Below are 27,635 nucleotides of genomic sequence, written 5' to 3' on the forward strand. Positions count from 1 at the left end.
AACCGAACTGGCAAGGCTGAGGGACCGGTTAAAAACAAACCCCAACCCCACCCCCCCCAACACCAATCCAGAGAAATCAAAACCCGGACCTTCCCAAAGTGCAGTGCAAAGCAGCGAGCAACTACCAGCTTCTGGGGTTTTTTTCCTTCAAAACTGCCCCTGCGTGCTGAAGGAAGAACCCAGGGCCCGCTATTTCACTGCTCACCCCACACTGCTCCCGCAGCCCCCCCGGGGAAGCGGATTCTGCCCACCACCATGGCATGCAGCGAGTGAGAGTCGCCCCTCTCCTCGGTTATTTAAGCAGGGGATTAAAAAAAAAAAAATACAGAAAAGCAGCTTTATTTCTTCTTTCAAATATTACATGCACTTTCAAAAATTAAAACTCTTTATTTAAACATCTCAATAGCATCTTGTCAGTTTGGAGGCAGCAAGGAGCAACAGACATTTTGAAAAGCATTTACAAAAATACATTGCACAAAGTCCTATCTTGCTCTTTTAAAAATAAGTTAGTGTTATTCAAAATATTCCCACCCTGGCTACCTAATTTCAATTTACACAAGATAATTCTAATTTTAAATACGTAACCTATAGTGTGAAAAACTCCTGTACAGGTGTAGTCTAGCTCCTCTGCGTAGGCCATAGCTTCTGTCTCTAGCTCACGTGAAAAAAAAATAAAAATAATAAAAAGGTCTCCACGCAGAGACTTTTTTAAACCTTCGAGGACTGTTGTGCAACATACATAACTATTCAGAAAACCAGTCAGCAGTTCCATGAGTTAACAGTTCATGTGTAACTATAAAATACATTATAACAGCAAGATAAAAATACTGCATACGAGTACATTTCAGGAATCTTTTCTGAAAAGGATCTTCAAAAGTAGCAATCCTAAGGGGGGCAGTACACAGTTTCATCTCATTCTACATGGAAATGTCGCTTTTGAGAGCAAGGCATCACTAATCTGCTAATACCCGACTAAGGCTTCTGGGGATGACGCGGGAGCGCCCGTCTGTCGCCGTACGGCACTACTCGGCCAAGTCCCTCTTGTGAAGGCCAAGTAGTGAGCTTTGCTTCAGCCTTGTTTCCCCACATTCTGCGCTCTCACAGTACAGCGTTTCCCAAGTATAACCATGAACCAGCCTAAGGAATTACCGTCCCAACATCACTTTTGACAAATTAAGATGAATTGCTGTATGCTGTCATTTACTAAGCAATTTAGCAGGCTTATCAGCTCCGATCCATTTAGTCAGTACATCAAGGTCGATTTGGAGTTAACACTAAAGAACAAACTGACCAAGCTGCTATGGTAAAAACCCTTAAAATAACTTCAGTTACTCAAAGTTATCCCTGACTTTTAGAGCAATTCATGGCCACAAGTCACAGTAAAGCATTCTCAGTCGCTGGTGTTTAAACTAGTTTTGGTTGCATTAACTCTCCCTGACAGTAATATTTATTATATTCAACAAGTATCAAAGAAGCCCTTTTGGATCCACCAAAAAGGTCAAAGCCAAGGGTCAACAGAAGGACACCTTTAGCCACAGTCAGTGTTTAAAAGGTACCACAGTTTTTGGCTTATGGTGCCAAGCTAACAGAAGTAAGCAGTTAAGTCCCAGTTTAAAAAAAAAAAAAAAACAAAAACCAAAGCAAACCAAAAAAACCCAGATTCCTAGTTGCAGAAAGTGTGGTTTATTCTTTTAAAAAACCCTATACATTCATTTGTAATAAAATAGGTGTCACCTGTTTGCCAACTGAGCTTTATGAACCAGAGTAGTTTGCATGCATTGTTTCTCTCAGCATGGACTCAAAAATATAAAGCTAACTGGCAATTACAAGCTGAGCATTAGAGCAAATAAAAATTATTCATTATACAGTTCTGCTGACAGTCTTCTGCCTTTATCAGAGGATCACCAATAGTTCTGCAGTATTTCTCCTTCATCCTCGTCCTTTAAGGATTCCAGTGTTCTATGCTTTCCGGTATATACAAATTGAGAACGAAATGTACAACAACAAAAACAACCCAAGCTGTAGTGTAGAAGATTATTGGGCAGGTTTCCCATGCACTCTGAACCGATAAAGGCATGTATATTCCGCATGTCCCCAGTTAGAAAAAATTCTCAGTTCCACTATTTGGAATGCGTTGTCGCTTTTCTCCTGGAGAAGGAAAAAGCAGAGACAGACCAGAGTTAGGTTTCTAGCGCAAACAGGTGCAACTGCAGTTGCTTTCTTAGATTCCTGCAACTACCAACTTCTGTTCGTAACGAAGTCATGCCGTGGGAGCTTTCTGCCGCTTTGAACAGAACCTTCCTTGCCTTCCAACCAGTGTTTTGTGAAGCGAGTCAGAAGCAGCACGAAGCAGACTCTTCATATGTTTAGCATCTTCATACTATTGGTGTCCAGATGGAACAAACTTTTCCTCCCTTCTAATCTATTTAGACCACAGGTTTTGAAGCAGATAGGTGGATACTTTCTGCCTCAGTTTCTGTGGTGCCCAACCTCTGCTGGGCAGAGGCCTTTTTCCTTCACTGCTCATTGTGTGCTACCTCAGAAAATACGAGTGTCTTTCTCCTGACACTTCAAATCTTAATCCAGACTTACCATCACTGGAAACATCTGCAGTGGTTCTCCTCCTTGATCATAGACATACTGTCCTAGAAGCTCACCTTCTTCTTGATATTCATCATCTAGACCCTGTAACAACAGGATAAAGATTTTTGCTTTGTCAAATTTGAAATTGAACCAAAACCAGAAGCATGCCTCCATAACTGAGTATCAACAGACAGCATTCAGAAGTCTTATCAAACCAGGAGTTAAGTTCAGAGACAGACTTACATATACTGAAAAGTTCCTAGGAGCACTGGTGATATTTCCTGTTGGTGACAGTGTTTTTGGTATGTGTTCCACTGTAAAGGCAGTTGGGTAGATCTTCATTGAAAGTCTAACAACAAGGTACCCCTGTGATCCTCTGAATGCCCAGCAGTTTCCTGGATACATGTCCGGCTAGAGAGAACGGGCAGAGAACACAATGGGACACACCACCAAAAAAAACCAGCCACAGGCATTTTCTAACTTTTTTTTTTTGTAATGAAGAGTTGTAATAAATTCCAAATTATTAGGGACAGTCTTAGTAAGGGGCAGAATATAATCTATTTGGTAGAGCTCTTCAGGAAGGCAGCACATCCACCTGAACTACCTATTTCTCAACAGGAACCCTCCCAGTGCTCACACTTTGCACGAGTCCAATGTACCACCCAAGCCTCCCTTCAGGGTCTTAATTTTGGTAGAGTAGGACTTAAGCAGTGCCCAGGAGCTACTGGAAGAATCCCACTCTTGGGAACATGGGTCAAAGTACCCGTGCACCGCAATATACTACAGACAGCAACATCCAGCATCCAAAAAACAATCCAAACCACTCAAACACAAAATAACATTGCTGAATTTGTTTACTTAGCCTTTAATTACCTGAATCACTACTCTGGGAGACTGAGAGAAGTACCACAGAGGAATTCCAAAGAGGCTAATTAATGCTGTTTTGGTCTCATAGGTTTCAGAACAGCGAGTACTCAGAATGCTGCCACCTCAAAAGAGATGTATTGGGTTAGCAGACATAATTACTCATTTCTTCCTGAAGACTTTTCTTGCAGAAATTTGTACAAAAAGCTTAATGAATATACCAGTTATTTTCCTCATAAAAAGCTATTAACAATATTGTTAAAGTCCAATAACTGTCTGGGGATACAATGCTTCTATCAAGTACCATGCTATTTTAAGAACACGCTTAAAGTCTTTCATTTAAAAGGATTGAAAACCACACCTTTTTCCCTAGCGAGTTCAGTGGTGTGTACACCCCACACAAACAGATCGGTGGTTCTCCATTATCCAGTTGTACACACGCTTAGAACTATTGTATCATTCTCCATGCATACCTAGGCTGATATGAACACATATCTGGCTGTGAACAACACGCACAGATTGCAGGAGTCTGATGATCAAGCAACACAGAAGAATGCTCTACTAACCTTTAGTCTTCATTAAGATTTTGAGTAAATACTATAAATAACATGAATAGTGAAAATGGTGTTTCCTCCATTTACCTCCCGATTCCAAGGCGAAATCCACCATACCAGTCTTGTCTTGAGAGTAGAGTTTCAGTGCATTGTTTACAATAATTTGTGCTTGCTGCAGATGTACACATAGAAGAAGAGAATGGAAAGATTTTAGTAATATTAAGTGATAAAATAATCGATATAAGCACATCTGTGAAGCTGCAAGCATCTTTTTGAGACATTGCATTCCCATCACAAGTCTTTGAAAGCCTCTGCAAAGACAGAGGCCATTTTTAATGCATGGTTGTCAGTCTTAAAATACAAAATCATACAGCATAGTGACTGGTGTTTTCTTTGAAAGTTGCATTCTTTCCCTCACCTTCCCAAGACCCTGAGCTGCATTTCTTTGGTATACTTGTTTCATGGGAATTCTTCAATTTTCAAGATAGCATACTTTGAAAAAAACCACAAATGTTCACAACAGGCAACAAGCAATGCTGTAAGAACACACTTGATAAAGCATTTTCCGTAGCTCTCCCCATTTCAGTTAATGTTCCTGACTTCTCTTAAAACCATTAATATTTATACTGACAGTCGTGTTCCACAAAATGCCTATAAAAGGAGTCTTCACAGTTTTAGTTAAACTTCTGAGCACTTAAACTCACTCACCGCTTCTGTGATTCCAGAAATCCCTGCATTAGTCACAGCATTTGTTACTACTTCAGATGTTAGTTTTTGGTTTGTAACAGACATATGGAGAGTAATATTCTTGAGGATCTGCAACTCTAGATCCCGCAACAAAGTCTGCAGGTCACTTTTGCTCACAAAATTGGTCATAAGCCATTGGAGAAGCGATTCAGGGAAGTCTTCTTGTTGATCACCAAAAAGCATTAGCTTGACAGATTCTTTGACCTGGGCACCTACCTAGTAGAAGCCATTAACATTTATAATAGAAATTATTAGTCTTTATAAACCATTAAGTAATACTATTATATATAAAACAGGCACATGCGAAATCAATACAGACACTCAGTGCTACACAGAAGTCTAGCTTTCACACGTGTTTTAACTACACTGACTTACACTGGAACAACAGAACAGTCAGGTGTGCAGTAGAACACCTTGGAAATCTGGACGCTTCATCGGTTTGGTGAACAAGATGCACCAAACAAAGCCCTAGCAAACCAGGCAGTTTATGTTAGTGGTCTGACAAACAGTTCAGAACAAAAAAAAAGTTGACTGCAACAGTTCAAAGACAGCACTGTAGCAACTGTAAGGGGAGCAACTGTACTTGTTAAGCAACTTCTTAATCACTCACTTATGGTAAGCTTTGATTTCATACACAATAGCTAGATAATGTTTGAGCATTATCACAAGATCATATTTTAGTCAAAGTTGATAAACCCGTGCCATTATTTACTGTTGCATTTTGTTGGCTACATTCTAGTCAGACCTTATAAAACGCTTCAAAAGAATTTAAGTGTGATTTTTTAAAATAACTCTCAAATAACAAACTTAACTTGTTTTTATGCAAGTTTATTTTCCACACTTCCATGGGCTGGCAAAACACACCAGTAAGAACAGCAAAGTATTGTGTACAGAACTGCTGTTGCATCGTATCTTAAATGCAAAAAACCCTGGCATTGTAGAAAACAAGCCATAAACTCTTGTCTAGTAAAGTGTTACACACTAAGGGAAAAATGCACAGTGTCACTACATAAAACGCTACCATTTGTTAAGATGGATACTACCCCCATGTTACTTACTGCAGTGCATTTCAAGGAAGTTAGTGAACAAAATCAAGTAAGACCAAGTTTTACTGTGACAGTTACAGAACTTACTTTCTCATGAATGACGTCTATTTTCTCACAACTCATTTTCACACTTTCCCCAGCTAACAGCTCCGATTTCATCCGAGACAACTCTAGTTCTAGCATTTTAACTTTAGACAGAAGTTGACTATGTTCATCATCATCTCTGACAAAAACAAGGAATCAATAATTAGGACAGAGTAGTTTGAAACATTCCATCAAATTCCAACGGTGTATTAGACAAATACGTCCTCACAAAGTGTTTTCCTAGTTCAGTATTCACCATGATAGACATTGGGAGCTTGCAGTTCCTTGAAGATGTTATTTAAGGCACACTTAGGATTAATATATTCAAAGCAAAGTATTTTGAAGTTGCGAACAAATCCAGCAGTGATGACTTTAGAACATTACCAGGCTGACAAGTTAATAACTCAAACATATGTAGATTTTGGGGAATGTAATGTTTCTGTAAAACCAGTCAAACTTTACATGAGTTTGCCATTGGTTAGAACTAGTTTTAGGTTACCTACTTAAACGAGAATAACTTTAGAGGCTGGTGTCAAGTTGAGCTTAAGTAGCAGGTCACACGTGACCAATATAGATCAGTGTTCAGGGCATGCTATGGGAAAAAGTATCAGCCATCATTCTAAAGCCATTTTACATTTAAATCTAATTTAAATGACAATTCAGTAAATAATTGTCTTTTCCTTTTCCCAATGGGGAAACTATCTAATGAAGTGCTGCAGTTTTTATGCCAGTATTACACAGTACACGAGTGGGAAGTAGCACAGCTGAGAAATCAAAAACAGAGATGAAGGTTAGAATTGATACAACTCAAGAATTTAAATATAAAGCCTATCAAAAGCACTTATTGTATACTTCTCTAAGCAATTTAAGGAAAAATTCTAATCCATTTATAAAAGGATGAGAAGTCACTCATTCTTCTCCACTACATAAAGTTTTCTCTGTTAAAAAAAATGTAGTTGTACGATTGCTCACACACTGGCAGTGGGCCTTGTGCTGATGTTCAGCATTGCAGGTGAAGCCTACTTAAGACAGAAGTACTCTTGCTGACAAGGCAAATTCTTAAGGTCAGTTAACTCACACAAAGAGAAGTATTGTTGTATTTCAAAGAAGAACACATATCACCAAGATTGAAAAAGCAAAATATATTTGAAAAGTGCTTATACCTCACTGTTTTTGCTTTGGCTATGTCAAGCTCCTTCTGGATGTCCTAAAAAAATACAAGAGTTAGTTTTAACATAGAAAAAGAAACACAAGTGACAGAAAGATTATAAAGAATGGTAAATGAAAATGACAGATTTTAGCACCACCTATACAGGACCACGTCCCCATACTTCTGTTTGTGGCCTCTGTATAATAAGATTTTATTCCAAATAGAATCTGCCTCACTGGTCAAGGGAATAATTTTTAATCTTTGCACTGAAACCCCCTCCAAGAAGGGGGAGCAAGAACACAAACTAGTTTTGAGACTTAAACAACTGTAATAGCTGGAGTAAAGCAAACTGGGTTTTGGGATAGCCAACAAAAAGCTTAGTCTAGTTTATCAACGGGTTACCATTACAGCGAGTTAGCAAAGCTAACTTTCAATACCTTGGATTCAGAAGAGAGTTTTCCAAGAAGGTCTTCCAGCGTCAGGATGCGCAACTCATGTTCTTTATGTAAAGCCAGGAAGTCAGGCTTAAAGAACAGGGAAGAAAGAGATGGTGCATTTTCTCTTGGAGTACAAGCAGCGCAACTGATATTTTCTACAAAGCATAATTTTTATTTCATTCTGCGAGTGCTTAAGTGATTTATCCTGCAGGTAGTGTGAGAAATTATAAAATCTGTAATTAAAATAGAGGCCTGATTCAGCAGTAGTAGGGCTTATACACAGGCAAGTTTACCACAAAATCCCTTCTTTGTCACTAGTCCTTCCTACGGTTTTCTTTCTATATATGAAAACAGGATAAATCCAGCTGCTTTTCAGCAATGTAAGATTCTGCTTTAGACCACCCATCTGGAATTAATTTTTTGTCAGCAACAAAGGAGGAACAAATGCCAATGACAACTCCCTGGCATTTAGTACCTATCAGTAAGTTCTGTAACAGAAGAATCCTAAATCGCTAATAATCTGCATTATTAAAACAGAATGCTTTGATCAGTAACAGAAAGCATCAATAACTGACTCTTACCCTTTCCTCCAGTTTCATATCTTTAAGATGTTGACCTATCACATTTTTTATTAGCTTCAATGTTTCACTTTTGTCACTCATCTGGGCAACCTGATCTTGAAGATTACGAAGTAGAAGCATCACTTTGCTATATTCTTCATCATGGTGATGGCATCTGTCAGACATGAAGGCCATTTGCTTTTCCAGCTCTCTTATACGACCAGAATCAAAGATGCTTATTGTATCCTAAGGTATAAAATTTTTTTTTTTAATGTATAAAACCCAAGACATTTATTTACATTACCTTTGTAATTATTGCCAAATTTTGAAGACATGGGAATTAAGAAGTCGTAAAAGATATGAAAGTTCTTCCCTAGACTGTTCTCCCTTACCTTTGGAGGTTGCACAGAGTGAAAAGAATCAGCTTGTGGTTCAGGAACACGAAGAGTCTCATCTATTCGCTGTATTCTATCAGTTCTTGTCCAGTTCAATGAAGGTAATAATGAAATGAAGCCATCAAACCCCCAGAACCATATACCTAGATCAGAAACAGAAAGCTTAAATCTACTAATAGTTTTCTTAAGGATACAAGCCACTTTAAGTTTGCAAGGTAGATGTCACACAGTGGACATTAATCCAGTCCAAATAAAAATCAGCATGAGCCAGCTTTAAAATTATTAAGTCAAGCACTCAAAAATATTAGGGAACATCCATCAGTTCCACTCACACAGCTACAAGGCCGGCAACTTGCGCTTACATGTATCACAATATATCCTTAATCTCATACTACTGCTTCCCTAGGACCTAGATCTCATTTACTGATTAAGACAGGCCATGCTCACTGAAGGCAGATGTAAATACTGCTCTTTATCTCAATGGAAAATACCTTGCCTTATATCCTACTTACTACATACCACATTGCATAATAACTAATAGAAGTTGGAGGAAACTTAGGCTTCCATGGAAACAACCTAGCATTTCAAAGATTACACTTATTTTTGCAATACCTTATCAGGAAGGAGCAGCATTTTCTACCTGGGGCAACTTCTTCCTTTCTTATTCTCCCTAGTACAGAAGACTTTGAATCCCCAGTGTTAAGTTTCTGAGAAGTTTCATCTTCTCTACAAAATAGCTACAAGTTTTTTTAGGACATGTGAAGACATGAAACTGCTTTTCAGAAATGGCCCAGCACTTCCAGTAGGTATTTTAAACTGGCTTTGTTTATTTCAAATTAGACAGCTGGCCTGGAACTAACCAGTCCAGAGAGCAGTATTTTAAGCAACTAATACATGGGCTTGAGCAAAGGAAAGATTTAGGATAAGTTGGTAAAAGAACTTAAACCGCACTTGACAACAATCAAAGCAATCAGTACACAGCTTACTCTTTATGAGCTCACTGCTGTTCCTATGGAAAGGAAAAAAACTAAATGCACTGAAGTCCTTTTTCTTACTCACGTACTCTCTCCGTCTAAAGAGCTCTATGAAATTAAATGAAGGGTATTCTTTTCACGGGAAGGGGAAAGCTCACTGACTTCTCAGTGCTTTGAAAGCTTGAAATACTGCCGCATTCACAAACTCACTTTTTTTTGCTTCTGCATCTTCTTCATAAACCAAAAGTTCAACTAAAATGCTATTTTGGAACAGCTGTAGTAAGCATACACCAATTTATAACTAAATGATTCACATACCCAGTAGAAACAGGAGTGGGATAAGAAACAGTAATAGCTTGTAGATCTTCGGAAGGCATCTAGAGAAGAGAGAAGAAAGTTTACAAGAAATGACAGATGTATCATTTTATTGTTTTCTATCATAACTGGGTAAATGATTTGCTCACAAAACAATTTTTTCAAAGGATACACACCTTCTAAGAAGAAACACCTTGAGCAAAGACATCAGAGTAACAAGTTGATACCACCCAGTTCTAAGCAACCTGAACATGCCAGAAGCTGCCCTCCCTAAAAGACAAAAAGTGGTAGTGTGAAACGTAATTACTGCAGCACATGTTCAAAGAAACCAAGCATAGGGACATGCAACTGCGGCCAAGAATACTTTGCACAGCAGAGAAATGCATGAGTACAGGCAGCGCGTGCAGCTTATTGACATCTAGATATCACAAGTATGACAGCATTATAGCATCAGCTACTCAACAAAACCAATAGTCATGCAAAAAGATTAAATGCTCATTTGTTGTAACATTGTTATCTTGCCAGAAATTCAATATTAATGCTTGAATCCAAGTTACCACGCACTGAAGGCCACAGTGTGTTTCAAGAAACGCACAGATTAGCAGCATCAGTTTTTGCTAAGAAAATACCATGATAGGAAGCAACTACCAAACCAAACACACCCCATTATTCTTGACACCCCAACATTTTGCGCTATTCACACACTCATTCCCTCATGAAACACTCTGGTTAGTCTTCCACTAAGCCGGTGAACAGAAATATACCCTCTCATTAAGCATAGTGTGGTCAATAAAGAAAGAGTAGCACATGCATTTCAAGATACAAAAGCTACAGCATAAGCATAGTGGAATTAGTGTAAGCCACGTACAGCAGATTCCTAGTTTGTCAGAAGGAACAGGCAATGCACACACACGCGGATTAGGATAGTAACCTGGAGAAAGAATGGCCAGCCAAAGTAGAGACAACACCTTCTGAGACACAAGCCATCCCGTTGCTCCCACTGTTCGCAACATGTGAAGCATAAAGTAACCTAGATTATAACAAAATTAACTCTATGTGGTAACATACATAAGTGAGCTTAAGGTTCTCCTGCAATACATGCAGTAAACCAAGACCCAATCCCCTGCCCATTACATGTTCTGCATAATTTTAAACCATACCTTTCAGTAATCTAAAAACTTTGTTCTTCACTACTTAAAAGCAAAGCAAACCAGTAATAAATATGAAACCAAGTAAAACCAAGACAATTTAGAAACAGAATCCTCACATATAAACAGAATTATCAACAGCATCTGCGCAGTTAGAATATCATTTCTCAAAAAAAAGGACATGAATTTTACATTTTTGTAGCGCGGTTATTTAACAATGCCATGCTAAGTATAACAGAGAATTGCAAAAGAAGTACTACCATAAAAACAAGTTTTAAGCACATCATTACTTTAAAAGCATCTTATTTGTTCCAAAGAGGGAACAATTAAAAATTGTAAATCCCAGTGAAAGAACTAAAAAATGATGTCTAAAGAAATAGTGATAAATAAGAGAAAGTATTCCCTACTAAAAGTTACAAGCAGTAAATTTTCATTAAATTGAATGTTCCCAAGGATCTTCAGTATGTCAGTTTTGAGCCTCTTAAAGCCAAACCAAAACCAACAACAAAAAAACAACTCACTGTAACAAAATGCTGTAACTTAAAGCCCACTGACACCAACAGTTATTATATCAGACTAAGACTGTTTGCGCTACAGAACAAACTACATAGTATGCATTTAGAAAATAATCCTATATTTTTAGATTAGCAGATATGCCTGGGTTAATCTGAGGGATTATAGATATACCAACCCAATATTTTGCAAAGCATTTAGGTGACTGGAATGTCTCAAATCATTTTCCTTTGCTGAATAAAGAGCACTCAACAGATCCTTGATGCCTCTGTCATTCAAGCTAGGGAATGCTCATCTCACAGGGAAGATTCTATCCCTATATAAGGTTCCTGTAAAAATTGACTATCACTAGAACAAAAATAAAATGTTAAAAACCCTTTATTCAAATAATCTGCATACCAATACCTCATATCTTGCTTTCATTTAAAGGCAGCTTTTCAACCTATCGAGCATACAGACTTCCCCAAAGCGCAATAAATTAACAATCTGACTTGTTCTTTCTAACATACAAGGTGTATCCTGTCCCTACACCTTGCTTTTACTAATAGGTAAGCAGTCTGCCAAGCTTGTACAGAAGCCAGTATCAGAGCAAGAAGCCAAACAGGAAATGTGTTAAGTCAATTTTCTAGACATACTACACTTTTAATCTACTTTGATAGATTAAGGTTAAAAAAACAAACACAAACCAATATCTATGATTAACATTGTGAGATTGCAATGCAAAATAAAAGCAAAAGAAAAAAAGGTCCAAGTCAACCTGCATAAGAAAAGGTGTGCCAAATGGTCCTTGCTACCCTTTTAGCCCATGAGGATTGCATGTGGTCTGTGGTGTGTATTTCAAGGTGTTTCTTCCCCTTACAGTCATCACCTGTTGATTGTGGTAACAGTCGATTAATGGGACAAAGCCAGGATCAAATCATTACAAGATAACTTGAACAAGTCTATTTTGTCATATCAGTTGTCAAACCAGAAACCACTAAGCAAACTTCAGTGGAATAAAACTTCCTTGGGGAAATATTGCAGCACACCAGGCAATCACTGTTCTCACCCCTACAACTAAATTGCAAAACAAACGTTTACTTCGTAGCTTCCATAGTCATGGGGCAGCTGCTATTACTATTACAGCAACAACCCGGTGTACAGCCCAAGGCTAAAAGACAACATCAATCATTATACTTACATATTGATTCCTCATTTGCACCCAGATGGCTATCTTCTCTGTAAAACTCCTTTACATTCATGCTTCCACAGTAGTCTGAGTGAGCTGCACCACATTCAAAAAGCATACACGGAATGTAACTCTCAAGTTCAAAGCCTTTCATATACGAACATTTTAGCTAAACTACCTTAGTACACTGTTAGAGCCAGGTTACCCACCAGAAGCCTAAAAAACTGTCAAGGAAGAAGCCTACTCTGTACAATCTTATTTTTTCTTCTTTAAGTAAGAGAGGACCTTTTGGTTCAAAAAAAAAAAAAATCTTAAGTAACAACTCATCAAATCTTGAGTCTTTATTCCCACCATTCTGTCAAATGGGCACACCCTTGCATCTTTGTGTTGATTTTATCAGAGATCTTAAGACTGAGAAGAGAGCATTAGCAAGTTAAAAGGCACTGAGGCACAGAGAATGGGAAAGAACAAATTTTTATTCACACACAAAAATCAGTTACCTTCTGCCTATGGCAATTTAACTTCATTCTAATTCACTCTAGATCATGTATTATAGAAGAGAAAGCACCAAAGAATCAAACTTTTTCAAGGAAAACAAGATGTGCTTTAGAGTAGCACAGAGTGATGACAGCAGCTTTGCAAGACAGACCTAAATCAAGCTTTAAGTGCACAGTGGGCTTAAGGCTAAACAAGATAGTCCAAACCTAAAGAGATTGAAAAGTTAGGATTTGACACTATCGCACCAAACAGTTCTTAAAAATTAACTTAAGCTTCTCAATTTAAACATTGCCTTCATCACTTCCTAGTAAAAAATCAACATGTGAGTCTTAACTGTACCACAGATCTCACTTACATGAATCCCGATACTTCCAAAACACAGGGAAAGTGTGAGAAAGGTAGCACAACTGAGTGAATTAAATAATAGCAATAAAGGGAGAAAGACAGGAGGCAGCCAAAAGACTATAGAAAAAGAACACCATAGTGACAAAGATGAAGCCCATAAGGAAAAAAGAACCCCCACCACACACGCTGGCTTTGTGTGGAGACCAAGGAAGACAACTGAAAAGGTACCTTTAAATTCATAACCCAGCTTCAGCAAAACCATTTGAAATAGTTGCACTAATAGTGACGCAAAAGATGCTGCAGCATGTCTGACCAATCGCAGAATCTTACTCACGTAGAAATAGGTTCCTCCTATTGAAAAAAACAGTGTGAATACAAATTATTCACCTATATAAAGATGTACTTCTATTCTCTGGTGACCATTAGCTTGTGGAAAAGTGAGGACAAAGCACAGAAAGCCTTTGTTTAGCCAGGAGTGAACTTAAGCAAGTGTAGTTTGAAAAGTCTGGATTCATTAGATATTACAGCAAAGCTTTTGTAAGAACTATACATCCTATGGAAAACACCTCCAAGACAGAATGTATGGCTTCAGCAAGAACACCTTTTGCTTAGTGAGAATTAAGAACTCTAAATAGCAATGAATTCCTTGCTTACAGAACTCAGGATTTCTCAATGATGTGAGCTGTTGATACTGACTGTGGGTTACAGCTCCAAAGAAACAAACTACGTTCTTATTTTGGATTTGAAAGGGTGAGGACTTTTCACCTTCTCCACCTTTACATTGGAGGAAGTACTACAGTGGTCTGCCTCAAGTGCCAGAGACACACACTTCTTAAGAGCCACTGGAACAAAGCGGCAGTCCCCCACACTGCTGCTTTCCTACAATCAGCCACATTCCAAAAACCTGCCATGTTTGTGTGCCCCATTTCCTGCCCCCTGCTCCAAGTTTAACCCAAACCACTGGATTAAAGTTCAAAAGACTGTACAAAGATTAGTTCCTTGTAAAATTCTCCTACACAAATACAAACTCGGGAGCACAGAAAACAGGTTTCATACAGTGTCATCAAGTGGTTCATTATGCCAAGCTGAAACAATTCCTACCTGTGCTACATGTTAACCAGAAAGAAATACTTGCCTTAAAGCATTTAAAGTCACACCTTATAGTCTAAACAAACTAATTTCTTGCTATTGAAAACATACTTCATCCAAGCACAACACACCTACAGAATCCCAAAATTGGTTCCTTTCTAATTCAAGGCCACTCAAGAAACAACTTCTTCGTGGTAACCGAGGACTACCAACAATCAAGAAATTCAAGATGCTATGCAAGAGGCAGGCAGACACAGTCAAGACACTGAGGACAACCATCCATAGAATGGAGATTGCCTTGGAAAAGCAGAACATTATTTACAGCAGATTCATTTGGATTTGAGCTTTAAGAACGTAGTCACTAAAAAAAATCTATTTGGAATCACTTTTTTTTGCCCTTGGAGTTCTATTTTTCAAGTAGTTGAGGTTTAGCTTCTAAAAGCACTGTAATAAGCTGCAAGGTTCAATGAGGAGAAAAAAAGCAGGAAGTAGAAAGGTATCTTTCAGATTCCCTGGATAGCAGAAGCACTGCAAAGTAACAATTCTGCTCCATCTTGAAAGTTCAAATCATGTAAAGGGGGGTGGGGTGGCGTGGGTGTGGTGGAAAAAGCCACCTTCATAGAAGAAGTTTTGTAGACAGACAAAAACTTTGTAGACAGACACACAGATTCAATGCCGGATTAGAAGACTCTTACAATCAGCGCTGGTTGGAACTGCCCACTGTGTTCCAATCAGTCTGGAAACGTAACTTGTTAAGATACCACAGCATTTTCATTTTGAAATTGTTTAATTCCTCCAGCAGCATTGAAAAAAGTTGGTAATTACAGATAAAATACAAGAGAAAGTAACTTACTGGATGCATGTTTCTGGCTCCTATCCCTAGAGTAAATTCTGGAAGATGGCACATGAGAAGCTGAGTATGCTGTAAGAACCTCCTTCCGTTCAGAAAGCATGCTGCAGTCACTGCAAGCGTAGCCATTGATCATTGGGGTCTGCATTTCTGCTGCTGCTGTATCACCATTTCCCTGCATCAGTGTAGTATCAGTACCTAGCAAACCAAGAGTAAAACATTCAGTGCATTGACATCAGTATTACTGTCGCTCATTACCATTAAATAGAATGCATGTAGAATGAAAAGGAAAGCGTAGTTACCTTTAGGGTCACCTTCATCAAGACCTTCAAAGGAAAAAGAAAAAATTTGGTCCCAAATATAAGGAAGTCCCATAATCAAGTATGATATCTGACACGAACTCAAATTAAAAGTCCCACTAATTTTAAGACTGCAAAGAAAAGCCACTTTATGATTAGTATTTAACATATTTTGCAGTCTATCACATGCATAGATCCATATATTCAGACATTAAGGGTAACAGTGAAAAGCATTCTACCACAGAAGCAGCAAACAAAATAATATGAGTGACAGCTACACCTTTTCTTAGCTCCCATGTGACTTTAAAGCAGCTAATTACAAGCTTATGCTGTTTCTGTTGCTTGGTAACTACTTTGGTACTACTGCACTTTAAGATCCTGCTTTAAGAGCCAGGTAACCTGAAGTTTAGAACGCGTTCTACCAAGACTGAAACAATTCTTTACACTAGGACTCTGGGATGGTCACAAGCATATCGACTAGAAATGAATAGTCTGAATTGGGAGATATAATAAGTTGTTGATCTCCTACACAAGTCTTTTTGTAGACAACTCCCATACTCTCCTCTTCAATGAAAAAGTAGGTTTCAGAAAAGTATGCTTGTCTATACTTGCAAAACCAAACCAGCCAGCCACACACAAAAGCCCTCTCGGGAAATCCTGAAGTGCCACTAATTTGAAACTTTCGGGTTAAGGTATGTTAAGTTGAAACACACTTCTGCCTATAAGCAAACAAGAAAATGCTTTCCTTTGGCTTTTCAAAGACAGGTTACATGTTTAGCATTCTTTAAGTACAGTACTCTATGCACATTTTGAAGAAAGTAATGATGAGATAATTACATCCATACAATCTATGGTCTTGCATTATAAAATTATATATGTTTGCTTGGCATATTAACTTGACTGTGCAACACATCCTGATGTTGACTATGCCAGTAAGTCAAGTTTACACACTGGATTGTAAATTTTCAGCGGGGATCTTAGCAGACATCTACAGCAAAAGTATAAGTACATGCACACGTTTGGGGGTAGGATGGAAAAATGGGTGGGGAAAACAAGGAAGATTTGAATGTACGTTTATACACACCAAATCAAAAGCAGTTTTCACAGTTTGATACAAGCAATAGCAATTGTTGCCTACCCCAGAAGTGATCAACTTCCGTCTGCTCTCGAATTAAAGATTCATCCAATACAGTGGATACCATTGATGCATCGCTGGCATGGCTATTGAAACTGCTTTGGCTAAAAATGGAAGAGCTGGACAGATTTTTCCTTGGTGTGTGTCTTACACTGCCAGATTGTTTATTCATACTTTTGCGTTGCTTCACCATGCTAGGAAACAAAGCAAAGACAAGTAAGACATAGTACTAAAGATGGAAATTTCTTTTGCTCCCTCATTAGATGAATAAACAGTCAAGGTATTTTGACACTGATGTGACTAGACAGAATAAATCAGGTTTAAAATAAAATCCTCACCTTGAAGCATCTATACTTTTAGAAATACTTCATTGCAAACCACATACTGAACATAATTTCCAAAGTATGGCAGTAACCACTAAGAACAAGGAATAAAGCAGTAGGTAACTTATGTTTATATTATTGTGTTCAAACAGGAAGTCTCAAGACTCCAACCAATAAACTAACTTGTGATAATAAAAATGCTTACTTAGAAGACTGTTCTCTGAAGGACATGTTTCCGGCGTAAGAGCTGTCATGAAGCATATCCCTTCGTGCATCATCTGATTTACTAGATCCTGCAGCAGCTAACCGTAAACTACGCCGTGACATTCTTGGTGAATCAAATACTGGATCTATTTTGTTTTCAGTCTCAAAATCCAAAGCAGATGAAGAATAACTTGAACTGCAGCAAAACAAAAACAGCAAAGTTACTGGGTTTAAGAGAAAATTTCCCTAGTAACAAACATGCCCTTCAAGCTAGTCTAAGTTTCCATTAAAAGCAGTGTATCTGAGGTTATGGAGCAATTCCCACAAGATATGCCATATAACCCAAATAATTTAGAAATATGTAGATATTCAAGGTTCTCTTAAGCAATTCATATTGAAAGTTTAACAACTGAAAACAAATCACAGTTAGGAAGAAACAACCACCATGGAAAGCATGAGCAAGCATTCATTATACAGCCTAGTTCTTTTGGGACCAATTTGAGAGAGGAAGCCATTCATGACAGTTTCTTCACCACGCCTAGCAGCAAATTTAAAATCATGATGCACTCTAAGTTGCAAGCTAAAGATTCATTTTTTGTTAATGTTTATTTTTTGTTTGCTAGTTCCTTGTTTTGAAAACCAAAGCTCCATAACCACGCTACTCTGAATTTCCATCTCCCAACAAGTAGAAACTTCCCCCCTTAAGATACTTAAAAAAAAAGACATCCCTACTTTACCTACATTAGTTTAACTACCATTACTTTAAAAAAAGTGGTTTTAACAGATTTCTTAATTTAATGCAAATCATTAGAAATGTTTAACTGAACAAATAAAAATATTTAGTCTTTCATCAGTTTTTCTCTGTTTTATCCTATAGAGGCAAGTTTACATACATGTAGACAAACTTTGCGTCGTTACCCCAGGAACTCTACTCCACAGTTTTATGCTTGATTCTTTCAGAACACCCATGAAAACTTACAATGAAGACAAAGCAGCAACACAAGGCAAACTCAAACAGATTAAACAGAGGAGATGGTAAGAAACACATTTACTAAAACAGCCGTTTAGCCTAAAGCAGAATACTCATACTTCCAATCAAAGGCAACATTCAGTCATGTAACTGAGCAGAGCTTGTTGTTACAGAGCATGGCACAGCAGGAGGCCAGGTCCTAAAACCACTCAGCACTGTGACCCAAAGCATCAAAAGGCTAAGTGCTCTAGGCCAGCTTTCCTACAGCCTGTTCCTTCTTGGACCACAGGGATATACAGAGCTGTAACAGCAGTTACTTCAATATTCCTGGGGATTTTGTTTGTTTTTTAAAAGAGCTGAGCAAAGTATTGTTAACTAAAGCAGCTCCTTCTCCCCAGAAACCCAAACAAAAACAAGCAAACAAATTAGACCTGAATGAGTAGATTCTACTGTGAAATCTGTATTTGAAATTGAAGCTTTCCCTTTAGAAAATACATATAAACAGCTACTATAAAAAGTATTTGTGCAAAAATACTTTAATGGAAATACTTTCCTTATGCAATCATTCAAGACTGCAGAATATTACAAAGTAATAATATGACATGTATTGTAGAATCATAGGATCGTTTAGGTTGGAAAAGACCCTTAAGATCATCAAGTCCAACCATTAACACTGCCAAGTCCACCATGTACCTAAGTACCACACCTAGATGTCTTTTAAATACCTCCAGGGATGGGGACTCCACCACTTCCCTGGGCAGCCTGTTCCAAGTCTTGGCAACCCTTCCGGTGCAGAAATTTTTCTTAATATTCCACCTAAACCTCTCCTGGCGCAACTTGAGGCCCCTTCCTATCACCCTATTGCTTGTTACTTGGCAGAAGAGACCAACACCCACCTCGCTACAACCTCCTTTCAGGCAGTTGTAGAGCATGACAAGGTCTCCCCAAGCCTCCTTGTATTACTTTGGCACACAAATAAGTTAACATCAGAAAGCCTAGTAGCTACACTTACAATAATGATTTAATTGTGACAAGGTGGGTGCTTTAGAAGCAAGTTTCTTAATTGCTCCATAATGCAAAGTAAAGCACGTAAGATGGGACTGTGTGAGAGCACACGAACTACATTTCTTCCAGCTAAAAAAAAAAAAAAAACACAAACAAACCCCTAATCAGACAATGCACTGCAGGAAAACATCTAGTTGCTCCAGCAGCAAATGGGCAATCAACCTACAGGACCAGACCAGAGCTTGTTCAAAATAACTTCTCCGATCACCCAGAGGCACACAGATCTGATGGCAGGTCTTTGGCAGCACCTGCTTGATCTCCTTGGTCTCCAACATGCAGTGCAACCCTGTGCAAGCCAGAAGTCTAAGCGCAGCTTAAGACAAAGCCAGTACACATTACAATATACATTATGCTTATTAATCCTGAATTACATTTGAGTGGAAGGGGGAGAGGAAATAAGACAGGAGCTCCTCATGTGAAAACAGATTTAGTCTACATTTGATTAGGTACAAAAGGATACAATTTTTAGTTTTCAAAAATATTGTTTAGACAGCTTGCATTCTGACAGATGTGAAGTGAGAATATGTGCTTAACACAGCTCTTCCTGTTGTTCATTCTGAAAGGGTCACAGCCACAACAGTTTACTATTGAGTCCCTCCCTAAACAGTTGTTTCAGAACTCAGTTTTGCTATTTACACTTGCCACTATGCATTTGCTTTTTCTCTTCACCCAATGTTTCTTACAGATATTCAATTCACAAGAACACAAAGTACACAGGACAAGCTGACAGCTGTGACCAGCCTCAATTTGTTTCTGTTTATGAACACTTGCTGTTACTAAGTATCTCAGTGAGCAGTTCTATCAATAGGGGTTGAATACAGAGTTTGGAATTGGGTTCTACTATCTAAAAAAAAAAAAAAATCATAGGATCTTTTCCTCTTTAAACAAAGAGAGCTTCTCCCTTGCTTATGCAGGATAATACTGCTCTTCACAATGAAAGTGAGGAGAATTATCCATCCTCTGTCAGCAGTACAGTATCTAGAAGTCTCCTAGCTTGCCATCTTGCTTTCCATGCTTCGGAAAGCAGCCTTTTTTCTTCTAGAGAGAAGACTACAGGAAACAAAAACCCCTGTCTTTCCTTTCACAGGACAGAAATGAACCTGTACATGGATGGTACTCCTATCCAATAGGACTGACTAACAAAAAAAAAAAAATTTAAGGTGAGATGCAATTAGCCTACACTCCTAGATAACCTACAGAAACAGTGCAGACTCTGGTTCCTTCCCCCAACAAACAGCCCCCATGGCTGCTGGCAGATCTGCTGACTGCATCTGGTCTCACATTTCCAGCTTCTTAGCTACTACCTTGATATCCCCTTCCCATGAGCTTCTACAGAATAAGAATGTCCTAGACTTCAGTGGGTTAATTTCCCAATTTATCTATAAGCAGAATGAGAACAAGGTCTGTCAATTTTAGCACACCTATAGCTTTGTCTGGAGGACTTTAACCATCACTAATTTTATAAGCATTCCTTGGAATGAAACAGGCAGTAGTGTTCTTGACTATTTAAGATAATAATAGATAAATGCAATATACCAGGAGAACTATAGCTAAACAGAAGTCTTCCAACATGGACACAGGCATATACGAATGTTCATATGCTTTCTGACCAGGGCACTGCTTATATTAACTGGCCAAGGACACTACCTTGAGTTGCTTAGTTATTGCTTCGATCAGTCCTAGAACCCATGTAAAAAAACACCAAAGGATTTTATTCACCTATTTTGCAGAAAGTTACATCCTGATTTAGTGCTCTGACACAGGAAAAAAGTATAAAACCAAATTCTTATCAATTTAATCCATATTTGTGAAGAAAAAGCAGTGTTAAAGGTACCTGAATTGACAAAACCAACGCAGCTCAAGAGATGAAGGTGACTAAAGGAAGGATCAGCCTGAAGAAGGGGGTGTAAGCTACATGTTGACAAGTGGGCGAGATTCACAAGTTTGACTTGCATTTTGAGGAGGATAACAGTTATTTAGTTATATCAGTTTAATGCTTTTCTGATTTGGGCTGGAAGAGTAAAAGCACAAAGCAGAAGCACTACAAACAGTTACGAACACACAGTAATCCCAGTGAGTATTAATATAAGTTCTATTAATAGGTCATAACCAACTCTATTAATAGCTTTGTGGTATCTAACTTCACTGTACTTCTTTCTGCAGTGCTACATGCACAAGCTGATTTCTTTAAAGAAACCTTCACAGACAGATTTTGTAAAGATTAACTTGTCAAAGACGGAACAAGCCAGATCAGAATATAAGCAAAACAAACGGGGGAGAAGAGAGGAGGAGTGAACTTCAGCATGAAAGTATTTGTGATTAGCAACTCTGCTTAACTCACCCGTTCCTCAGATTCTTCCAATACTGAATATATTGACCCAAGGTGGGAAGAGCTACATGTATAATACATGGCATTCTGCACAGATTCAGCAAGCAGACACACAGCAAGACTCTGCTCAAAAGACTATAGTTCACTCTTGACACCCTGAAAGCGGGCTGCGTACCAAGCAGTCTTCCCCCATTATTTTATTATTTGGGGCTTCACAGAACTTTTCAAGAGGAAATTTTAAAGAAAGTCATTGTTAATCCTTCCTTTCTATACAAGAATGAGCCACAATGAATTAATTTCAACCTAGTTTAACTATACTTGCCTTCATTAAGTCAGTGGTTAAACTTCAGCTTATCCAGCTCTATCCATTTCTGAACACCTATGTCTAACAGTTTAACGCAGCAAAATGGGAGGCCGAAAATAACTTTGTAGTGTTTGCTAGTTAAGAACAACAGTCTAATAATGGTCAGTTTAATAAAAAGACACAAGAAAAAAAACGTTCATTAGAATACAGATCTTACATTCACACAACAAGCAGTTTTGCTAAGAAAGTAATCAATATGCAACTTCCAGTCAAGTTCCATGCTAGCGGCAATGAGTGCGCATCAACCAGTGTTTTAAAGTGAAAATGGTGCCAAGTCAAAAGAAAACACATACAGAAATTATAAGACGTACCAGAAAACATCTAAGAATTTCGATGTCGTATTTATAGAAATAAAACGGTAGTTGTAACTAGGCGGAGGCTAGTTTATTCATAGCAACTAATAAACACTGAGTCATTATCTTAGTCATTGTCCTGTTAGTTCAGCATGTATTCTTTCCTCCACTTAGGACACAGCAGTTATTTTCAAAACAGACTAGATAAAGCATGCTTCTTCAAAGAAGTCAGCTACTTACCATGAAAGCTAAACTCTCCAGAATTAACAACATTCAGAGAACAGACAGTTTCTCTACAAGAAGAAAAGAGTTCTCACCTGAGTGCATATGTATAGCCAGTGTTCTCTGGCAGACATTGGGGAGGAGTGTACGTGTGTAGACGTGAAAAGTCCATGTTGACTGATTCAAATCATACTGTAAAAGGTGAAAATAAAGTAATGCAATGACTTATAATTACATAAAGTCAATGTAAGAGCCCTGGCACTGTTCAGCCTGTGTTATGAAGCATTGAAACAAAAAAGGTACCATTACCAGAAATATGGAGCTCTCGGTACTTCAGCAGTATTGCTGCTAGCGCTAGATATCCCTTATCATTACTGCATGAAGCTCAGTGTATTTCTGACCGCAACTTTCTTTATGATATTCTATTTTCAGCAATTTCCAAGTTCTCTGGAACATTACTGTAATATGAGCCAAGCTCTTATCACAACTACACTACAAGACTTTCACAGGAACTAAGTTATGCTAGCATCCCCAAAAGCTAAGCATAAAGATTTAAAAAAACTACGGAGCCATACTTTCAGAGATCTCTTCACAATGGATTTTGCTTTGAAAACCCATTCAGCAAAGCACAGGCTGTTCTGTGCACCAAAGCATAACACAGTTGAAACTCGAGAAAGTTTTTACATATAGTCAAATTGGTTTACTCTACAACCTTTGAACACCATCCACTAAGCAGCCAGGGAGCTTCCTTCATTTCACATCAAGTTGTAGTATTTGGTATTGGTTAATTTATTCTTGTCATAAAAACACTGAGTATACACCCTAGCGTAAGAGCCAACTGCAAAATGACTCACATGGCTAGAATTACGTACATTTTCCAGAGTGCCTTCTACTTCCAAAAAAAAAAAAAAAAAACAACCCAACCCTCACTTGTAAAATGTTTCATAGGATCTTTGAAAAGTATTACAGCTTTAGGAAGAAAATAAGAACTGGTGTTGTCGTATCAAGAAACTTGCAGAGCTGCACGGGTTACTACTCGTGGCATTATGTACGATTTGACTTTTAAGTTCAGAATATTTGCAAAAATACTTGAGCCCTTCTCAGTTTTATTAGCCACAAGAAAAGTTTTGCTTTTCTAGAAAAGATTCGTTGATAGCAGATTGTTCGTGGTTAACAAATAGGGATTTGGCCATCCTGAATTTGCATGGTTAGGCTATTTTCAGATTATCTATGGCTCCTGTTTCAGCAGCAGTAAAAGATATTCCACACAACTGTGTTGACATGCCTAAATTAAGGTAAAAATATCCCTAGCTACACTCTAGTTCTTGTAATCAAAACATCAACAAGTATCTCATTTTGGAGATGTACTTTGCTATGCTGAAATAAGAGTTTTCATTTCTATAGCATGCATACATAAGAAATAGACAAGAAGCACAGAGTTACAGGTACAGGTAATAGCAGTTCAAAAAGAAATCCCCACACATAACACTAAAATGTTCTTAGTCAGTCCGCCTGTAGCCTCCAAACCCTGATGTCAGTAAGGCAGGAGGATATTTCCATTATTACCAGAGTTTCCTTCCTATTTAAAAAAAAAAAAAATAAAAATAAAAAAAATCAAAACTTACAGCCTAAACATTGTAGCTTTCTGAAAGCAAGCACCTCCCATGAATTTATGGGGTTAATGAAAAATAAGGTCTCTCATTTCTGCTATTTATAATATTAAAAACCTGACGTGTAGAGAAAGCATTTCCATTAAGTGATCTTTCTCTCAACTTGCTTCACTTGTCCCAGAGCCATAATGCTTTCACTGGCTTGTATATAAAATTTGTTGTTTGTTTAGAGAAAGCTTAAATCAGTAGTGCGGAAGTATTAGCAAAGCAGTCTAATTCTCTTGCTAGAATAAGCAGCAAGTACTGCTAGAATGCACAACAACTGCTGCCATACTTTAACAACAAATAAGAGCTTGTTTTAGGATATAGGAAACAGGGATCAGAGAGCAATGATTCCTCAGTAATGAAAGTGGAAATACAGTGAATTTCAAGATGAGGGCTGTTGATAACAGCACATTGCACTCAAACAATAACAACACAGACTTCTCAGACATATGACTATTGAAATTCAAAGCCATGATTAAGGTTGATCCGTTTAAATCGGTCCATCCCAATAGAAAGAGTTTTGAAACCACGAGCCAGGGACGCCTCTGTTTAGTTTCCACTGGAGCTGATCTTGACTACTTAGCACACATCAGTTCACCAACAAATCTACCTTTTACTGGCAACTCGACAGCTGACATAATGCCTTTGACGCCCCGCTGTATTTTCCCACGTGGAAAGCTAGGCTATGGGAGCAAGCTTTTCAGTAGCTACCCAACGCCTCCCCCTGTCTCTGCTACCCATACGGGCAGGGCAAAGGCAGACTTCGAAAAATAACATACTGGCTCAGCTTCTTTCACGTTTTTTTGTTCCCCCCCTTTCCCACCAGTCTCTATTCACCTGATTTCTAAAGAATTAAAATGCTAGAATTTACATCATTTTCCTTATTTGCTAAGGTTTGAAATATATCATTAAGTTAGTATTAGATAAAAGACATACTTGACAATAGCATTGCTAACTGAAAAGCCCTGGAGGTATTTTTATGCGTAGGTCTATTAATAGCTGGTTTTCATAGCACCAAGATCTCCGGTAAAGATAACAGGTTTGCCATTTAAACTCCACATAGCTACAAACCACTCTTAGAAGATGTAGGGGCTTGGTTTGATTCACTGTTTGTCTGATGCTCCAAGATTAATTCAGACTCAACGGGAAAAACCTCTAGTCGATTTTCCAAAGCAACAAAGCAGCTTTAACTGACTTGAGCAGAACTTTAAAATAATCTTCAGAGATAACCACCACAATTTTAAAAAACAAGCCTCTAAAATTTACTATGAAACTGGACTTTTTTCTAAAACCTGGCTATTAGTTCAACAGCTTAACTTTAGCTATCCATTTCTTCAAAACAAACAATCAACTCAACTTATTTAGAAATATTCTACATACTTATTACAGCAGAACCTTAAACTACAGAACAGACCAGGGGTGGGTGGAGGACAACAGCTCCCACTAATTTGATCCCTCATGTTTAACAGCACTCCACCTTTCATATATTATTTCTTCTCATTTATAAAACTTTTGTATACAACTGGAAAAGAAAAAGATGTGCTAATAAAATATTTTGGAAATTTAAAATCACAAAACTTGGCAGAGAACCTGAGAGGTAGACATAATAACTTCGTTCCAGTTTAAACACTTGAGTGCCCAGCAGATTTCTGACTTAGGTACCATAGATCTGTCTGGACTCGGATTCACATAGGCTTTTGGTATCAGCTTTGCTGCAAGCATTAGTGGGCCCAAACTTTAAGTAGCCTTTTTTCCTTCCTCAAAAGCCCATAAGCATTTATTTCTAAGAGCTAAGGGAAGAACTCAGCATGTACTTGCATAAAAAACCACAAGTAATAAGAGTACATTTTTAAGGCAACCTAAAGACAATTAAAGAGAAGCACACATTTCAGCTAGAATGCAAGTGGACGCTACAATGTGCCTCACTTACAAACTAACTTCCAGATTCCAGCAGGAGACAGCTGGATTATTTGCTTCTTTGGGGAAGCAGATAACAATAATCATCTCAAGTATCACCTCTCCTTTGCAATTCAACTGAATCACTGTTACAATAAATCAGCAGAGTAGAAGGGCAGGGGAAGACACAGATTCTGACTTGGCCAGAACACGAGGAAGCACAGGGACTCCTGTAATCAGTGCAGCAGAAGTTACCTTTGCGCAAAGCCCCTTGGCTGCCTCCAGAGGATGTGGACTACGAAGCATCTGAGTGAGATGAGACCGCACCACTACGCCACAAGCCTGTTTATCCAAAAATGGCTTTCAGAATCAGTCAGCCTAAACAAAACCCTAGTACTGCTGCAGCAAACTTTCTGGCTTTCATGGAAGGTGATGGGATGCTTAAGCACAGAAGCAGCACAAGAGGGGAAGCAGCACCAAATAGTCATTGTATAGACACTACAAGCACGTGGCAAGGACAAGGATGAACCCTCATCTACATCTTTTTGGGCACATAATAGACTTCCACCAACATACTATCTAGGCATTTCCTTACTAACATCCTTTGTGACAAAGGAAGTGGTAAATTGATGTTTCACAAACGGGACTTTGACAGGGTAGAAATATTCATCAGGAAGTCTGTTATAGAGTGAGAAAATTTACAAGAAAGCATGTCAGTTTTTTTACCTCTTGTAATGTAAAAAAATACATCTAAAGTCTTGGAGAAATGCTGGTAGTACTACTTCAGGTAGAACCTATTCTATCCTTACTTTTTAAAGCAAACAAACTAAGTTTAAGTCATTATGATTTAACATAGTAATGCTACAAAAGCTAAACAGACTTTTGGTCAAATTATTAATAACAATGAAACTGGAGTATGCAACCCTATCAGTTCCTGAGAGCAAGCCATTTTTTACTAGTATTTTCAATTTTTATTTTCTACTATTATTTGGAATAACCAATAAAATTACTCTTTTTGGTAAAAAAAAGGCAAACTCCTAAGTAAATAGACTCCACAAAGAATGTTTCCACATATCCAATTAACTATGAGTTTAAACAGGCTGAAGAGCAAAGAGCTCCAAGCTAACGCAACATTTTATTGAAACACACATTCTTAAAATGTATTCCTTTTAAACAAAAACACAAAAGCAAACAAACGCCAAGTAATAAAATTCACATTCTAAACTAGATGTTACCATCGAGTACTATGGCAAAGATCCCCAAACACAGGTGCCAAACTGCAACGCTACTAACAAAAAGAGAAAAAGAGGTTCATCCCAAAGCAGTAATATTGCATATTAAGTACCCATTCAAATGTTTTTTAAAAGGCAGGTTGATAGAAACTAGCTATACATTCAGCTACGGTGAAACAATAAACACGTCTGTTCACTGTTTACACACGCAGCCCCTGAAACATGGCACGGCAACACACCGAACCGTTTTATAAGCTAGGAAGCTCCAGGCCGCCTCAGCATTAAACGCATACAAAGACTTCAGTGCCCAAGCCTCACCAGGCCTCTG

General features: G+C 38.1%; 1 protein-coding gene across 8 annotated transcripts in view; it reads right to left on the reverse strand.

The window, feature by feature from the left end:
* Window positions 1-1,660: 1,660 nt before the first annotated feature.
* The window catches only part of SUN1 (Sad1 and UNC84 domain containing 1), a 33,421-nt gene continuing 7,446 nt past the window's right edge, over window positions 1,661-27,635 (reverse strand). For 3 of the 8 annotated variants that reach the window (XM_035897205.1, XM_035897207.1, XM_035897208.1), the window contains 22 exons: window positions 22,620-22,716; window positions 17,283-17,477; window positions 16,758-16,948; window positions 15,623-15,646; window positions 15,324-15,518; window positions 13,610-13,732; window positions 12,551-12,634; window positions 12,128-12,238; window positions 10,641-10,739; window positions 9,886-9,979; window positions 9,713-9,771; window positions 8,418-8,563; window positions 8,047-8,271; window positions 7,466-7,552; window positions 7,042-7,085; window positions 5,882-6,017; window positions 4,710-4,964; window positions 4,089-4,173; window positions 3,457-3,572; window positions 2,827-2,994; window positions 2,593-2,685; window positions 1,661-2,148 (listed from right to left, as the gene is read on the reverse strand). In XM_035897205.1, the coding sequence (XP_035753098.1) occupies window positions 2,035-2,148; window positions 2,593-2,685; window positions 2,827-2,994; window positions 3,457-3,572; window positions 4,089-4,173; window positions 4,710-4,964; window positions 5,882-6,017; window positions 7,042-7,085; window positions 7,466-7,552; window positions 8,047-8,271; window positions 8,418-8,563; window positions 9,713-9,771; window positions 9,886-9,979; window positions 10,641-10,739; window positions 12,128-12,238; window positions 12,551-12,634; window positions 13,610-13,732; window positions 15,324-15,518; window positions 15,623-15,646; window positions 16,758-16,948; window positions 17,283-17,477; window positions 22,620-22,696 (2,721 nt within the window). In that variant the 5' untranslated portion in view covers window positions 22,697-22,716 and the 3' untranslated portion in view covers window positions 1,661-2,034. Of the gene's footprint in view, window positions 2,149-2,592; window positions 2,686-2,826; window positions 2,995-3,456; window positions 3,573-4,088; window positions 4,174-4,709; window positions 4,965-5,881; window positions 6,018-7,041; window positions 7,086-7,465; window positions 7,553-8,046; window positions 8,272-8,417; window positions 8,564-9,712; window positions 9,772-9,885; window positions 9,980-10,640; window positions 10,740-12,127; window positions 12,239-12,550; window positions 12,635-13,609; window positions 13,733-15,323; window positions 15,519-15,622; window positions 15,647-16,757; window positions 16,949-17,282; window positions 17,478-22,619; window positions 22,717-27,635 lie in introns of those variants that run through there. The other 5 variants (XM_035897210.1, XM_035897204.1, XM_035897209.1 and 2 more) reach the window with 5 other exon arrangements.

This window comes from Egretta garzetta, unplaced genomic scaffold, assembly GCF_000687185.1.
Source record: "Egretta garzetta isolate BGI_Z169 unplaced genomic scaffold, ASM68718v1 scaffold57, whole genome shotgun sequence".
NCBI lineage: Eukaryota > Metazoa > Chordata > Aves > Pelecaniformes > Ardeidae > Egretta > Egretta garzetta.